The sequence below is a fragment of the Elephas maximus genome, chromosome 10 (assembly GCF_024166365.1).
Source record: "Elephas maximus indicus isolate mEleMax1 chromosome 10, mEleMax1 primary haplotype, whole genome shotgun sequence".
NCBI lineage: Eukaryota > Metazoa > Chordata > Mammalia > Proboscidea > Elephantidae > Elephas > Elephas maximus.
Window position 1 is genome coordinate 29,429,787 of NC_064828.1, and position 18,284 is coordinate 29,448,070.

The 18,284-nt window shown below is 39.4% G+C and overlaps 2 protein-coding genes across 2 annotated transcripts; both read right to left on the reverse strand.

The window, feature by feature from the left end:
• Positions 1–173: 173 nt before the first annotated feature.
• On the reverse strand, positions 174–1,154 carry LOC126083595 (olfactory receptor 11H12-like). The gene has a single exon (XM_049897472.1). It carries the CDS (start codon positions 1,152–1,154, stop codon positions 174–176), a length of 981 nt encoding a protein of 326 aa, XP_049753429.1.
• A 15,399-nt stretch (positions 1,155–16,553) lies between these two features.
• LOC126083596 (olfactory receptor 11G2-like) lies at positions 16,554–17,540 on the reverse strand. The gene has a single exon (XM_049897474.1). It carries the CDS (start codon positions 17,538–17,540, stop codon positions 16,554–16,556), a length of 987 nt encoding a protein of 328 aa, XP_049753431.1.
• Between the last annotated feature and the right edge of the window lie 744 nt (positions 17,541–18,284).

Genomic DNA, 18,284 nt, shown 5'->3' on the forward strand with positions numbered 1-18,284 from the left:
TGAAGATTTGGATAACTATGTAACTCTGATTATTTTTCGTTAGACTATACTGGTTAGACTATAATTTGTTAGACTATAATTATTTTTTGTCAGACTATACTGGTTTTTTTTTGTTAGACTATACTGGTTTTTTTTTATACTGACTTAACCATGGAGGAATCATGTAGTATGTCTTAATTTATGTTGGAACTCTCCAGAACTTTCCTCAAGGCTGCCTTCATCTCCTTATTCCGGAGGCTGTAGATGAGAGGGTTGAAGAGTGGGGTCACCATAGCATAGAATAAGGTTGCGACTTTCTGCATTCCTGCAGAATGTCCGAGTCCTGGGCTCACATACATGACCATCAGAGAGCCATAGAACAGTGATACCACAGCCAAATGAGACCCACAGGTTGAGAAGGCTTTACGTCTCCCGGTAGCTGAAGGCACACGAAACACAGCTAATAGGACAAGAGTATAGGACCCAAGGATGAAAAGGAAGTTACCAAAGATAACTAATGAGCTTAGAGTGTAGCAAAACAGTTGGGTTGTTGGGGCAGAGGCACATGCCAATGCAAATAGTGGCCCAGGGTCACATACAACATGGTCAATAATGTTTGGGCCACAGAAGGGCATCTGAGCGATGAGAACAATGGGGACCAGAAACCACAGAAATCCACAAACCCAGCAGACAATAGCTAGTTTGGCGCAGAGATGCCCCGTCATGATATTAGGGTAGTGTAAGGGACGACAGATAGCAAGGTACCGATCAAAGGCCATAATGGCCAAAAGGAAGCATTCAGATGTTCCCAAAGAGAAGAAGAAATAGAATTGCAGGAAACAACCAGCAAAGGAGATGGTCTTTGTCTCTGAGAGAAAGTTAGCCAACATCTTGGGCACTGTAGAAGAGATGTACCAGATCTCTAGAAAGGAGAAATTCCCCAGAAACATGTACATAGGGATGTGGAGTCGCTGGTCACACCACAGTGCACAAACAATGGCCCCATTTCCTGTTATAGTCAGAACATACGTTGTAGTGAAGAGTGAAAAGAGGAGGACCTGAACTTGCCACTCAAAAGAGAAACCTAGGAGTATAAATTCACTCACAAAAGCAGAACTGGAATCTGGCTTGGAGACATTCATTGGTTCAGTAATCTGCAAATTTAAGAGACACATTGTCAACAGTTATGGATAGTTTAAAATGCGTTCATTTTTAAGAATGAAGGGAAGGCAGTGAACCTGTCATTTTCCAAAAGAATCATCAGTTAAAAAGAGAATGAAGTCTGACTTTTCTAGGCCATATACTCTGAATTTAGGGCACAGCAGGCAGATGTCTGCACAGAAATAAAGCTTTACCTATTTCTAAACCTCTCCCTTGCTATGCTACCATGATAAAAAGAACCAGGTAAAGTTAGATTCATTTTGTAAGCTTGTTATTTTTGGGCAGGGATGATTGATGATAGTTTCTGGTTAGCACTGAACACAAAGTTAGCACTTAATAAATGTATTAGTTTCTTACCTAAACCCATTCTATAACACTATAGACTTAGGAAAGGAGGTTTTAAGTATAATATGACTATTTAAGTCTCAGTTAAAGATATTACTTGATGTATCATATAAAGATGTGATGGAAATGGATATACTGTAGACCAAGTTGACAATAATTCCTTTAAAGCCAACACAGCTGACTTTCTGTTGCTGTCATTGTTCATATAAGCCAAAAAACCAAACCCAGTGCCGTCGAGTTGATCCCAACTCATAGCGACCCTATAGGACAGAGTAGAACTGCCCCACAGAATTTCCAAGGAGCGCCTGGAGGATTCGAACTGCCAACCCTTTGGTTAGCAGCCGTAGCACTTAACCACTATGCCACCAGGGTTTCCATTGTTTGTATATGCATCATAAACATGTAATTCCATAATATTACTTACCAACATTGACTTTTAGGGTTGTAATGTTGCAATATCCTCTGTAGATAGCAATGGCTTTAAATTTATGCTTAATCTTTCACTTTTACAGAAGTTTGCAAAAGGAAAGTCAGATATAAGGCTTTATTTTTTGGATGATATTGCCCCTAAATATTCAGGATTGATTTTTCTTGTACGCTAGTATAAAATTAAACAAAATTTTCCAATACAGAAGCTGTTGACAAAAGTCAAATGCTTTGTTTTGTCATAAGTAAACTTCTTTCACTCCACATTCTCATGCAAAATATATCAGGGATGAAGGTTCTCTGAATTTTTTGTGTGTTTGGCGATATGCAGAGATATGAATTTCAGAAGTTGTGAGCACTTACCTTCTGCACGCAAACACAAGGTTTTTGAAAGAATTTCTTCCTCCAACCTACTCTCTACTGCGGCGTTCTGGGAGTCTTTCAGAATGGTTAAGTGGAATTTATGTTTGTACTTCTTTCAGCAACATGTACCTCTTTTTAAAATGCCTTAGACCAGAAGTATTATGAAGTCAGCTTTAAGAAATTATGGAATGAAAGAGGATAGACATAGGGGTGTCATAACCCTCAGTAATGCTCAACAGATGAAATTTTCCTGGCTTTGATCTGGATCAGATCTCTAAAGGAGCTGTTTAATAAACCATATGCTTCTATCTCAGACTAAATAAACAAAATGCACAGAAATTAAGAATGTACTTTCTCTATCACATATTCACCTGGGACTTGGCCTCTACAGCATTAGAAAAGTTCTTCTCCTTCAAGTCAATGAATGGTTAAAAAGGTTATGATTATATGTTCTCTGCGGAATTAGTAAAGGGTCCTGACAACTTTTCTAAGGCACCATTGTTTACAAATAGCTTGCCCATCTGGAATATGGATTCCAAGGAGTTTCCAGAAGGCATAGTTTGGAGAACTGTAAGACGTGGTGTGTCACCAAAAACTTAGATGTAAAGTTGAGAAACATTTAAAATATCATTGTTGATGCGTTGGAGGAAACAGAGGTGATATGTGGAGAACCAGGTGAGGGAAATGGTGAGATAGAGAACATTATAGGACATTCACAATAAAATATGGAGAAATTAGAAATGACTTTTTAGAAGAGCTGTTGTTGTTGTAGTTAGGCGCCATCGAGTTGATTTCCACTCCTAGTGACCCCATGGGACAAAGTAGAACTTCCTCATATGGTTTTCAAGGCTGTAATCTTCACAGGAACAGATCACTGGGTCTTTCTTCTGTGGAGCTACTGGATGGGTTCGAACGGCCAGCCTTTAGGTTAGCAGCCACTTTAAAGACTTCATTGGTGGTTATGTATAGTTTACCAAACACGTTAGAGCTAAGGTCGTATTTATATTTCTTATCTCGATGACTAGGTTGATCTTTGTCAGTTAATCCTTAACCCTTGCATCAGCAGGGCTCCTTAGCATGGATATGAAGGAAAACAGCAAGAAATATTGCTATTTAAGTCAATTGATTAAAATGCTTTCTAGAACATGTGATTTGCCAATCAATTTAAGTATTTACTTTCATTGATCGATGTCTCTTCCATTTTTACTTTAAGGCAGTTAGGGTGTACATGGTATGATTAATTTGTTCATGTAGAAATGAATGCACACACCATGTGTTGTTGTTTTTAGGTACAGTCAAGTTGGTTCTGACTCATAGCAACCCTATGTACAACAGAACCAAACACTGCCCAAACCTGCACCATCCTCATAATCGTTGTTATGCTTGAGCCCATTGTTGCAGCCACTGAGTCAGTCCATCTTGTTGAGGGTCAACCTCATTTTTTCTGACCCTGCACTTTACCAGGTATGATGTCCTTCTCCAGGGACCGATCCCTCCTGATAACATGTCCAAAGTATGTGAGATGTAGTCTCACCAGCCTTGCTTTTAAGGAGCATTCTGGCTGTGCTTCCTCCAAGACAGATTTGTTCGTTCCTTTGGCAGTTCATGGTATATTCAATATTCTTTGCCAGAACCATAATTCAAAGGCATCAATTATTTTCAGCCTTCCTTATTCATTGTCCAGCTTCGGCATGTATATGAGGCAACTGAAAACACCATGGCTTGGGTCAGGTACACCTTAGTCTTCAAAGTGATATCTTTGCTTTTTAACACTTTAAAGAGGTCTTTTGCAGCAGATTTGCCCAATGCAATGCATCATTTTATTTCTTGACTACTGCTTCTGTGGACATTGATTGTGGATCCAAGTAAAATGAAAACTTTTACAACTTCAATCTTTTCTCTGTTTATGATGATGTTGCTTCTTGGTTCAGTTGTGAGCATTTTTGTTTTCTTTATGCTGAGGTGTAATCCATACTGAAGGTTGTGTATCCTAGACGGTGACTCACAGGCTTTTAAGACACTAGATAGCTACAGCCACTTTTGAATGATCTTCAGTAAAATTTTACTTGCATGTGATATTAATGATATTGTCTGATAATTTCCACATTCAGTTGGATCACCTTTCTTTGAAATAGGAATTAACATGAATCTCTTCCAGTCAGTTGGCCAGATAGCTGTCTTCCAAATTTCTTGGCATAGACATGTGAGCACTTCCAGGGCTGTATCTGTTTGTTGAAACATCTTAATTGATATTCCATCAATTCCTGGAGCCTTGTTTTTTGCCAATGCCTTCAGTGCAACTTGGGCCTCTTCCTTCAGTACCATGGGTTCCTGATCATATGCTACCTCCTGAAATGTTTGAACGTTGACCAATTCATTTTGGTATAGTGACTCTGTGTATTCCTTCCACTTACCATGTAGTATACGATAATTGAGGAGATTAAGTATCTTTGCCCTAGGAAAACTGGCCTGTGGTTCACAGATTGTTTGAATAACATCTAAAAGCAAATTCCTCACACAGAGAAACTAAGGAGGAAAAAACGATTATTTAGATCTTTCTTATCTCTTAGCCTGACTACATCAGTTCTTAGCAATTTCTAAAACAAAACTTTGTTTTTCTTATTTCCCTGCTAAAGAACTATTTATGGTTTCTATTACTCACAAAAGAGACACCAAAGTTCTCCATAATCTGGCTTCAAATTATTTTTTTTTCTTAGTTTTTATTACTTGCATTTACAGATAAATTGAACAGCATTTTATTCTCTGATTAGTTTTTGGTTTCCCATATTCACTTCTTTGTGGTAATATCTATATTTGAAATTCCCTTTATATCCATCTACACCTGCAAAAATCCCATCTACTTTCAAGATCCTGTTCAAATGTAATTTTCCTACCTATAATGCTTAACCTTACTCCCATAATTAAAAGCACTTTTTCCACCTCTGGATTTTCATCTAATCACCTTTTTATCATTCTTATGATATTTATCGCAAGCTGCTCCATATTATACTTATGTTGGACTTATTTTTCCTTCCCTTCCAGATTCTAGGTTTGTTGAAGGCAGAGAACAAGTATTATACATCTTGGTATTAATTAAGGTGACAAAAATACATTAGATTTATTGCTTCTCATTAAATAGTTGTTGAATAAATGCCTTTTTTTTATTATATGGGTTTAACTACCCATGCATTCTTTATTTTCTGCCTTTTAGGTTGCTGGAATTGGGTGAGGGTGCGATAAGTATTAACGTTTTACTATTCAATTTTCTCAAAGCCTAAACACTGTGCAAGGAGTGCAAACTTAGGCACAAATTGCTCAGTTAGAACACATTCTATAAGGGAGGCTCCTTACATGGTTTTGTCACTCTGCATATCAGGATCTGGAGCACAAAAGTCAAGTAAGTCACACTTAGACATCCACTAAAAATTGCATTTGTCAACAGTACATGTAGAATTATCTACAGCATTTCTGTTACAGAATTGACAGATTGAAATCCATCTACATCTGCTGAATTAGAATCTCCAGGGACAGGGTTCAGGAATATATAATTTGAAAAGAAGGTCCAATTAATTTTGATACATACTCCAAGTTGAAAATCAATAGGGGAGGGCAGTTAATTGGGAATTTAAAAGACAGTGAAAGGATTAGCAGAATAAGAGCAACAAATACCTCAAAATGAGAAATATAAATGTGATCGTAGCTCTAATGTGTTCGATAAACTATATATATTATGCAATGAACTCTTTAAAGTGGAAATTTGATATTGAATTCAAGTTCCTTTTCATGAAATAAGTGGCTATGATAATGATGTTTGTTTTTTCTAGGCTGCTTTTTTTTTTTAATTTATTTGTTGTGTTTTAAGTGAAAGTTTACAATTAGTCTCTCATACATAAACTTATACACACCTTGCTATGTACTCCTAGCTGCTCTCCCCCTGATGTGACAGCACATTCCTTCTCTCCACCTTGTATTCCCTGTGTCCATTCAACCAGCTCCTGTCCCCCTCTGCCTTCTCATCTCACACCAGGTAGGAGCTGCCCACATAGTCTTCTGTGTCTACTTGAACCAAGAAACTCTCCCCTCACCTGTATCATTTTCTGTCTTATAGCCCAGCCCAACCCCTGTCTGAAGAGTTGGCTTTGGGAATAGTTCCAGTCTTGGGCTAACAGAGGGTCGTACAGGGCTGCTAAGTCCTACAAGGTTGCTATGAGTTGGAATTGACTCAGTGGCACACAACAACAACAGCTATGCTCTCTTTTCCTCTCACTGATCTGAATGTAAGTGTTTTGATTAGTTAACTCTTTGTTCTAATGCTCATGTTTCTGGCTGCACGCTAGTAATGGGGACGGCTACTGTTATTTTATTTTATTTTTTTAATTAACTTTTATTGAGCTTCAAGTGAACATTTACAAAACAAGTCAAACTGTCACATATAAGTTTATATACACCTTACTCCGTACTCCCACTTGTTCTCCCCCTAATGAGTCAGCCCTTCCAGTCTCTCGTGACAATTTTGCCAGCTTCCAACTCTCTCTATCCTCCCATCCCCCCTCCAGACAGGACATGCCAACACAGTCTCAAGTATCCACCTGATACAAATAGCTCACTCTTCAGCAGCATCTCTCTCCTACCCACTGTCCAGTCCCTTTCATGTCTGATGAGTTGTCTTCGGGAATGGTTCCTGTCCTGGGCCAACAGAAGGTTTGGGGACCATGACCGCCGGGATTCCTCTAGTCTCAGTCAGACCATTAAGTATGGTCTTTTTGTGAGAATTTGGGGTCTGCATCCCACTGATCTCCTGCTCCCTCCCTCCCTCCCCTCCTCGTAACCACAAAAGTATGTGTTCTTCTCAGTTTATACTATTTCTCAAGATCTTATAATAGTGGTCTTATACAATATTTGCCCTTTTGCCTTTGACTCATTTCACTCAGCATAAGGCCTTCCAGGTTCCTCCATGTTATGAAATGTTTCACAGATTCTTCACTGTTCTTTATCGATGTGTAGTATTCCATTGTGTGAATATTCCACAATTTATTTATCCATTCATCTGTTGATGGACACCTTGGTTGCTTCCAGCTTTTTCCTATTGTAAACAGAGCTGCAATAAACATGGGTGTGCGTATATGTTTGTGTAAAGGCTCTTGTTTCTCTAGGGTATATTCTGAGGAGTGGCATTTCTGGGTTGTATGGTAGTTCTATTTCTAACTGTTTAAGATAACGCCAGATAGATTTCCAAAGTGGTTGTACCATTTTACATTCCCACCAGCAGTGTATAAGAGTTCCAATCTCTCCACAGCCTCTCCAACATTTATTATTGTGTGTTTTTTGGATTAATGCTAGCCTTGTTGGAGTGAGATGGAATCTCATCGTAGTTTGAATTTGCATTTCTCTAATGGCTAATGATCGAGAGCATTTTCTCATGTATCTGTTAGCTGCCTGAATATCTTCTTTAGTGAAGTGTGTGTTCATATCTTTGCCCACTTCTTGATTGGGTTGTTTGTCTTTTTGTGGTTGAGTTTTGACAGAATCATGTAGATTTTAGAGATCAGGCGCTGGTCGGAGATGTCATAGCTGAAAATTCTTTCCCAATCTGTAGGTGGTTTTTTACTCTTTTGGTGAAGTCTTTAGATGAGCATAGGTGTTTGATTTTTAGGAGCTCCCAGTTATCTGGTTTCTCTTCAGCATTTTTGGTAATGTTTTGTATTCTGTTTATGCCTTGTATTAGGGGTCCTATGGTTGTCCCTATTTTTTCTTCCATAATCTTTATCGTTTTAGTCTTTATGTTTAGGTCTTTGATCCACTTGGAGTTAGTTTTTGTGCATGGTGTGAGGTATGGGTCGTGTTTCATTTTTTTGCAAATGGATATCCAGTTATGCCAGCACCATTTGTTAAAAAGACTATCTTTTCCCCAATTAATTGACACTGGGCCTTTGTCAAATATCAGCTGCTCATATGTGGATGGATACATCTGGGTTCTCAATTCTGTTCCATTGGTCTATGTGTCTGTTGTACCAGTACCAGGCTCTTTTGACTACTGTGGCTGTATAATAGGTTCTGAAATCAGATAGAGTGAGGCCTCCCACTTTCTTCTTCCTTTTCAGTAATGGTTTACTTATCCGAGGCTTCTTTCCCTTCCATATGAAGTTGGTGATTTGTTTCTCCATCATATTAAAAAATGACATTGGAATTTGGATCGGAAATGCATTGTATGTATAGATGGCTTTTGGTAGAATAGACATTTTTACTATGTTAAGTCTTCCTATCCATGAGCAAGGTATGTTTTTCCACTTATGTAGGTCCCTTTTAGTTTCTTGCACTAGTACTTTGTAGTTTTCTTTGTATAGGTCTTTTACATCTTTGGTAAGATTTATTCCTAAGTATTTTATCTTCTTGGGGGCTACTGTGAATGCTATTGATTTGGTGATTTCCTCTTCGATGTTCTTTTTGTTGATGTAGAGGAATCCAAGTGATTTTTGTATGATGTTTATCTTATAACCTGAGACTGCCAAACTCTTCTATTAATTTCAGTAGTTTTCTGGAGGATTCCTTAGGGTTTACTGTGTATAAGATCATGTCATCTGCAAATAGAGATAATTTGACTTCCTTCTTGCCAGTCCGGATGCCCTTTATTTCTTTGTGTAGCCTAATTGCTCTGGCTAGGACCTCTAGCACGATGTTGAATAAGAGCGGTGATAAAGGGCATCCTTGTCTGGTTCCCATTCTCAAGGGAAATGCTTTCAGGCTCTCTCCATTTAGAGTGATGTTGGCTGTTGGTTTTGTATAGATGCCCTTTATTATGTTGAGGAATTTTCCTTCAATTCCTATTTTGGTGAGAGTTTTTATGATAAATGGATGTTGGACTTTGTCAAATGCCTTTTCTGCATCAATTGATAAGATCATGTGGTTTTTGTCTTTTGTTTTATTTATATGGTGGATTACATTAATGGTTTTTCTGATATTAAACCAGCTTTGCATACCTGGTAGAAATCCCACTTGGTCATGGTGGATTAATTTTTTGATATGTTGAATTCTATTGGCTAGAATTTTGTTGAGGATTTTTGGATCTATGTTCATGAGGGATATAGGTCTGTAATTTTCTTTTTTTGTGATGTCTTTACCTTGTTTTGGTATCAGGGAAATGGTGGCTTCATAGAATGAGTTAGGTAGTATTCCGTCATTCTCTATGCTTTGAAATACCTTTAGTAGTAGTGGTGTAAACTATTCTCTGAAACTTTGGTAGAACTCTGCAGTAAAGCCATCCGGGCCAGGGCTTTTTTTTGTTGGGAGTTTTTTATTACCATTTCCATCTCTTTTTTTTGTTATGTGTCTATTTAGCTGTTCTACTTCTGATTGTGTTAGTTTAGGTAGGTAGTGTTTTTCCAGGAATTCATCCATTTCTTCTAGGTTTGCAAATTTGTTAGAGTACAATTTTTCGTAATAATCTGATATGATTCTTTTAATTTCAGTTGGGTCTGTTGTGATGTGGCCCATCTCGTTTCTTATTCGGGTTATTTGTTTCCTTTCCTGTATTTCTTTAGTCAGTCTGGCCAATGGTTTATCAATTTTGTTAATTTTTTCAAAGAACCAGCTTTTGTCTTTGTTAATTCTTTCATTTGTTTTTCTGTTCTCTAATTCATTTAGTTCAGCTCTAATTTTTATTATTTGTTTTCTTCTGGTGCCTGATGGATTCTTTTGTTGCTCACTTTCTATTTGTTCAAGTTGTAGGAACAGTTCTCCGATTTTGGCTCTTTCTTCTTTTTGTATGTGTGCATTTATCGATAGAAATTGGCCTCTGAGCACTGCTTTTGCTGTGTCCCAGAGGTTTTGATAGGAAGTATTTTCATTCTCGTTGCATTCTATGAATTTCCTTATTCCCTGCTTAATGTCTTCTATAACCCAGTCTTTTTTCAGGAGGGTATTGTTCAGTTTCCAAGTATTTGATTTCTTTTCCTTAATTTTTGTGTTATTGATTTCCACTTTTATGGCCTTGTGGTCTGAGAAGATGCTTTGTAATATTTCGATGTTTTGGATTCTGCAAAGGTTTGTTTTATGACCTAATATGTGGTCTCTTCTAGAGAATGTTCCATGTGTGCTAGAAAAAAAAGTATACTTTGCAGCATTTGGGAGGAGAGTTCTGTATAAGTCAATGAGGTCAAGTTGGTTGATTGTTGTAATTAGGTCTTCCGTGTCTCTATCGAGCTTCTTACCGGATGTCCTTCTCCGAAAGTGGTGGTGTCTATCTCATTTTTCAGTTCTGTTAAAGTTTGTTTTATATATCTTGCAGCCCTGTCATTGGGTGCATAAATATTTAATATGGTTATTTCTTCCTGGTCAATTGTCCCTTTTATCATTATGTAGTGTCCTTCTTTATCCTTTGTGGTGGATTTAAGTTTGAAGTCTATTTTGTCAGAAATTAATATTGCTACCTCTGCTCTTTTTTGCTTATTGTTTGCTTGATATATTTTTTTCCGTCCTTTGAGTTTTAGTTTGTTTGTGTCTCTAGGTCTAAGGTGTATCTCTTGTAGGCAGCATATAGACAGATTGTGTTTCTTTATCCAGTCTGAGACTCTCTGTCTCTTTATTGGTGCATTTAGTCCATTTATATTCAGCGTAATTATACATAAGTATGCGTTTAGTGTTGTCATTTTGATGCCTTTTTACGTGTGTTGTTGACAATTTCATTTTTCCACTTACTTTTTTGTGCTGAGACGTTTTTCTTTGTAAATTGTGTGTTCCTCATTTTCATAGTATTTGACTTTATGTTTGCTGAGTTGTTATGTTTTTCTTGGTTTTTATTTTGAGTTATGGAGTTGTTATACCTCTTTGTGGTTACCTTAATATTTACCCCTATTTTTCTAAGTAAAAACCTAACTTGTATTGTTCTATATCGCCTTGTATCCCTCTCCATATGGCAGTTCAATGCCTCCTGTATTTAGTCCCTCTTTTTGATTATTGTGATCTTTTACATATTGACTTCAATGATTCCCTGTTTTGAGCATTTTTTTTTTAATTAATCTTAATTTGTTTTTGTGATTTCCCTATTTGACTTGATATAAGGATGTTCTGTGACCTTGTGTTGTGCTGGTATCTGATATTATTGTTTTTCTGATCAAATTATTTCCTTTAGTATTTCTTGTAGCTTTGGTTTGGTTTTTGCAAATTCTGTAAACTTGTGTTTATCTGTAAATATCTGAATTTCGCCTTCATATTTCAGAGAGAGTTTTGCTGGATAAATGATCCTTGGCTGGCAGTTTTTCTCCTTCAGTGCTCTGTATATGTCATCACATTGCCTTCCTGCCTGCATGGTTTCTGCTGAGTAGTCTGAACTTATTCTTATTGATTCTCCTTTGTAGGAGACCTTTCTTTTATCCCTGGCTCCTTTTAAAATTTTCTCTTTATCTTTGGTTTTGGCAAGTTTGATGATAATATGTCTTGGTGTTTTTCTTTTTAGATCAGTCTTAAATGGGGTTCGATGAGCATCTTGGATAGATATCCTTTCGTCTTTCATGATGTCAGGGAATTTTTCTGTCAGGAGATCTTCAACTATTCTGTGTTTTCTGTCCTCCCTCCCTGTTCTGGGACTCCAATCACACGCAAGTTATTCTTCTTGATAGAGTCCCACATGATTCTTAGGGTTTCTTCATTTTTTTTAATTCTTTTCTCTGATTTTTTTTCAGCTATGTTGGTGTTAATTATCTGGTCCTCCAGATTTCCCACTCTGCATTCTAATTGCTCAAGTCTTCTCTTCTGACTTCCTAATGCATTGTCTAATTCTGTAATTTTATCGTTAATCTTTTGGATTTCTGAATGCTGTCTCTCTATGGATTCTTGCAACTTATTAATTTTTCCACTATGTTCTTGAATAATCTTTTTGAATTCTTCAACTGTTTTATCAGTGTGTTCCTTGCCTTTTTCTGCAGATTGCTTTATTTCATTTCTGAGGTAATCCCTGATGTCTTGAAGCATTCTGTAAATTAGTTGTTTATATTCTGTATCTGATAATTCCAGGATTGTATCTTCATTTGGGAAAGATTTTGATTCTTTTGTTTGGGGGTGTTGTAGAAGCAGTCATGGTCTGCTTCTTTATGTGGTTTGATATCGACTGCTGTCTCCAAGCCATCACTAAGATATTGTAGTGATTTATTCTATATTTGCTCACTGAGTCTTACCTTGTTTTGTTTTCTTTCAATACACGTGGATGGGCTACTACATTGTGCTGCCTTGATTGTTGTAGCCCTTGAATCACTTATGACATATTACCAGCTGTTTTGGGCTGTTACCAGGTATATATGCCTGAGTCCACTCACTATTCTTGAGTAGAATCTGATTTTGGGTCATCAAGTGTGTGATGCACCCTATCACCTATCCACCTTGAGAAGTAGTGTTGATAGTTGTGTGCACCAGATTCTAGTAGCAGCTGGGTTTCACACTCCAGGGGGGGCAGGATGCTGACAGGCTTTCCCCAAGTGTCAGTGAGGTAGGTGTGTCTCTATTCCTAAAGAACTTTGGTGGGTGGGCTCTGCAGCTGTACCTTAGGCCCCCAATGCATGTACCTCTACAGTTTGGTAGGTATCACCCTCCTTAGACCCCTAAGGCAGGAGGCTAGGTTGTCTGGGGGGAGCTTCAGCCCTCAGTTCCCTGTTGTGGGTCAGTGAGGGCTCTGTTGAATAAGCAGAGATATCATACCTGGGAAACTTGTCTTTCCAGTAAATCCGCTAAAGAAAAATGCAGTCACATCCCTATTAGAAATGCTTTTGCATTATAATAGACACCTTGTTCCCTGTAGGGTTGAAAGCCGGAGATTGTGGATCACAAATTCTTGGCTGGAGCTGGTTCTGTGTTTTTAGTCCAATTAGGGAAGGATTTTTGGTCCCTGGGTTTTTTGTGGTTGCTGCTCTCAGGCCGGAAGAATCGGTTAGGAAAAGACCAAAAAAAAAAAGGGTGGAAAAGAAAAGCCCCGGAGCAGTTCTCCCTCTGGCTCAGGAAATTCCAATGTTAATGAAGCCACCTGGGAAGGGGAGGGGAGGGTTCATAAAAACAGGAGAGAGTAGCACCCCGGAATATAGACAAAGTTACTTATCTTGCTTGGGATGACTATTTTATCTGAGATTCCCGAGGGGCGTGTCGCCTATGTGTGCTGGCTGGGTAGAGATTGCCCCTGAGGGTCAGGCCCACAGAAGCCGCGGTCAGTTCCTCCGCTGCCAGTTCAAAGCCCAGTGTCAAGGTTTCCCGGCTGGGATGCTGCACTCCCGGTTCCAAAAAGAGTCGCTGCCTCCCGGGGACTTCTCCTCCCGCCAGCCGTGTCACCGCGCTGCCTGCACGGACCTGCTGGGCCCCCTCCTGGGGTCAGTTCAGGGGGGTAGAGCTGTGCCCCGTGTTTGCACCGTGACAGGATGCCGTGCTCAGCTCCCCTGCGCCCAGTCCAAGGCCAGAAGCCAAGGTTCTCCAGCTGGGACGCTGCACTCCTGGCTCCAAAACCAGTCACTGCCTCCCAGGGACTTCTTCTCCCCCCGACTTCTCCTCCTGCCAGCCGTGTCGCTGCGCCGCCCGCGCTGACCAACTGGGCCCCCCCAGATCAGTTCAGGGGGCTGGGGCTGCACCCCATGTAAGCACCGTCACAGGATATGGTGCTCAGCTCCCCTGCGCCCAGTCCTGAGCACGGTGCCAAGGTTACCTGACTGGGACGCTGGCTCCAGGCTCCGAAAACAGTCTCTGCTTCCCCGTAGTTGTTCGTTCTCTGTCTCTGTCACTCACATCCTCTTTAAATTTGTGTTTGTTGGTCAGGGTTCGTAGATTGTCATGTATGTGATCGATTCACTTGTTTTTCTGAGTCTTTGTTGCAAGAGGGATCCGAGGTAGCGTCTATTTAGTCAGCCATCTTGGCCCCCGTTCCCTACTGTTATTTGATTTTGGATGGAAGTCATTTTCAAATTAGACCCTGTTCTGAGAATAATCGTCCTTTGGAAAGCATGAAATATATTGATGAAAGTATTTTAGTGTTCACACTTTGACAGGCTATCTGATAAGAAAATTGATTTATTTCATCGTCACAACAACACTTTGAAAAAATTTCTATTATTGTTGCTACATTATATATGGGATAATGGAGACACATATGAAGTCATACAGTTAGTGGATCCAAGGTTTGAATTCCAGGGAATGTTTTTGAGTGTCCATGTCTGGTCTCCAGACCTATCTCAGATGTAAGCTCTTGTCATGGATTGAATTATGCACCCCCCCCAAAAAGTGTGTATCAATTGTGCTGAGCCATGATTCCTGGTATTGTGTGATTTTCCTATATGTCGTAAATCCTGCCTCTATAATGTTAATGAGGAAGAATGGGCGGCAGTTGTATTAGTGAGGCAGGACTCAACCTACAGGATTGGATTATGTCTTGAGGCAATCTCTTGAGATATAAAAGATAGAAGCAAGCAGAGAGACAGGGGGACTTCATAGCACCAAGGAAGCAGCACTGGGAGCAGAGTTTATCCTTTGGACCCGGGATCCCTGTGCCTGAGAAACTCCCGTGGGAAAATTGAGGACAAAGACCTTCCTCCAGAGCTGACGGAGAAAGCATTTCCCTGGAGCCAATGCCCCGAATTTGGACTTTTAGCCTACTTTACTGTGAGGAAACAAATTTCTCTTTGTTAAAGCCATTCAGTTGTGTTACTTCTGTTATAGCAGCACTAGATGACTAAAACAGGTGTAGAGGTCGTGAGGAGTTTGTTGGAAGCTCAGAATCAGCTGGACACCACCCCTGCCACATCAAAACATGTCTTTGTGTCTTTCTTCTTTCTTCTCAGGGACTTTCCTGAAGCCAAGGGTATTGGCTTAGCCCACCAATCAATGCATCTTGGCAATATGGGGGAGTTAACGTCTTCAGGGGCAACCAGGGACTGGTTGATTAATGCCTCCACCTGATGCCATTCAGATGGACAATTCTCAGAGTTTCCAGTGGAATTAAGTCCCAATTGATTATAGCAGGTTCTCTTCAATCCTTATTTCAGCATCCTGGGACCTTTTCCCAATAAACTACTTGTACACAAGTCTTTGCCTCAGGTTCTTCTTTTGGGACAACCTAAACTATGACATCCTCTTTCAAGTGTGTTAAAAACAAGTGATTACCATCTATTGCAAAAGGAGGAAACCCTGGTGGCATAGTGGTTAAGTGCTACAGCTACTACCCAAAAGGTCACCAGTTTGAATTCACCAGGCACTCCTTGGAAACTCTATTGGGCAGTTCTACTCTGTCCTGTATGTTCACTATGAGTCAGAATCAACTCGATGGCAATGAGTTTTTATTGGAAAAGGATTTATTTTCTGATAGTTAAAATCACTTGCTTTCACAATGAGAGAGCAGTACTTGAAATTATTCATTTAATACCCTAACTAGAAGCAGTGAATCATTTTAAGAGTCAGAATATGGAAATGGGAGAAGAACAATTGAGAAAGAGGATGTGTGAAATAAGAACCATTTAGAGGTTCAACCATAGGTATGTTCCTTGATAGACTGGCTTTAGGAAAATGTACATATGTAAACTGAGGATCCAGAAATTGAAACTCTTCATGCTTCTGTACTTCTTGGAAAGTTCTTATGTAGCCTCAGGGGTATACAAAACCCAGTTTAAAGACCACTTTTATAGTATAATGTGAACGAAACACATGATATTTTGAGTTGAAATGGAGGAACAATATCTACTCTCAGTCTCAACTGAAGATTGAGGTCTGTTGTAAAGGACTTTGCCAAAGGCAATGAGGAGGTGACTTTCATAGGGAGATCTGTGATTTCTTTTGATTATGACAAAGCACAGGAGAACATAGAATTAATCAAAATTCATATTCGATTAACATTTATTGAGTGTTTTATACATGTCAGGGATTGTTTTAGGAAATTTTTGTACCCGTTTATCTCATTAAAACCTCATAGTAACAGTTCTGTAGTGTAGAAATTCCCATTTCCATTTTACAGTTGAAGTTGTGACATGCCAAATGCACACAGCTGATAAATGGAAAAATTAAGTCCAGATCCAGATCTTCTGACTTAAAGTCCCATCTGTTTTTGAAGACATCACCATAGATTGATAAAGAATCTAGCTAGAAGTTGAATAGAAATACAAGGCCTTCTCCCTCCCTACTATGCTCTGTTGACTGAAGACTTCCCTAACACTTAAACCCCACCCACAACCCCAGGCGTTCAGTGAGTATTTACTGAATGAATGACTTTGCCAACGAGAGAGAGTAGAAGGGTGGTTACTGCACCCACATCACACTAAACTAGATTATTCCATACTCCTCCTGGCCCTGCTGCCAAAGACTTTTAAAGACATTGTAAACATCTCCAGAAATTTCCATAGAGCATTTTTCATCTCCTTATTCCTAAGACTGTAAATCAGGGGGTTGAAGAGTGGAGTTACCATTGCATAAAACAAGGTCATGATCTTAGGCATCAAGGTGGAGTGGTTAGATCCAGGGCTCACATGCATCACCATGATGGTACCATAGAATAGCAGTACCACAGCCAGGTGGGACCCACAGGTTGAAAAGGCCTTATGCTGACTGGACGCTGAGGGTAAACGAAACACAGCAAGTAGAACGAGAACATAGGAAATGAGGATGAAAAGGAAGCTAAGGAGGATAATGAGGGAGCTTAGGGTGTAGCTGGCAAGCCTGGACATGGGGGCAGGAGCACATGAAAGGGTCAGCAATGGGCCTGAGTCACATACAAAGTGGTCAATTATATTAGAGCCACAGAAAGGCAGCTGGGAAATGAGAATAACAGGCACCAGGTACCAGAGAAAGCCACATACCCAACAGGAAATCACAAGGTTGAAACAATGTGGTCCAGTCATAATTGTGGCATAATGGAGAGGACGACAGATGGCAAAATATCGATCAAAAGCCATTGCAGAAAGAAAAAAGCACTCAGTGGAGCCCATGGAAAAGAAAAAATACAACTGGAGGAAGCAACCAATAAAAGATATGGCCTTGGTCTCAGAGAGGAAGTTGATCAAAGTGTTTGGGACTGTGGAGTTGACATACCAGATCTCCAGGAATGCAAAATTGCCTAGCAGGATGTACATGGGGGTGTGGAGATGCTGATCCCAACACACAGCGCAGATAATGGCTCCGTTTCCCATGAGAGTCAGGAGGTAGATAATGGAGAAGACTGTGAATAAGACAATCTGAATCTTCCGGCTGCAGGGAAAGCCCAGAAGGATAAATTCACTCACTGACTCGGTGTAGGATCCTGACCCAGAGATGTTCATTTAGTCTGTAAGCTGTGCTGCAATGAGACAGTATCATCATGAAGCCAAATCCAAACAACTGAGCGTAGCATGCAAGGCTCTTTATGACCTAATCTTTATCTACTTCCTCAGCCTCTTCTTCTTCCCTGTGTCCCTTGAGCCCTTTGCTCTAGTAAGAAAAGAATAGCTGTGGTCCACCAAACGACATTTTGTTCTTGCTACCTAATATGTCTGTTGCTTCTCCTTTTCTTCTGTCTCTCTTTGTCCAAACCTCTTGAACCCCTTCCTTTTCTCTCTCCATCTTCATTTATTTTTTATTTTCTGGGTAGGGACCTGGGTAACTTGCACTTGCAATTTACAACACTGTTCAATGATTGCCTCCTATAAGAAGTATTGCTGGACCACCCAATCATGTAGTAATTCTTTGTGCTTCTGTACTAACCAACAAATTTGTGCGCAGACTTATTATACTCTATTGTAACTGTTTTTTTTTTTAATGCCTTTAACAGCCTGTAAGCTTCATGAAGGCAGGGAATGTATTTTTCATCTCTGTTCTACTAATGTCTGGTACAGTGCAAGCAATTATGTAAGTGTATCAACATGTTTGTTGAATTAATATTAAACCAATGTATCATTATTTTCCAAGATAGAAGAAATGAGAAATAACATTCTAAAAACTATGGAATGGGATTTTTCTGTACCAAGGACTTTACCATTTTATACTTTCTATCATGGATATTTCTTTGCATTTCTTAATCTACCAGC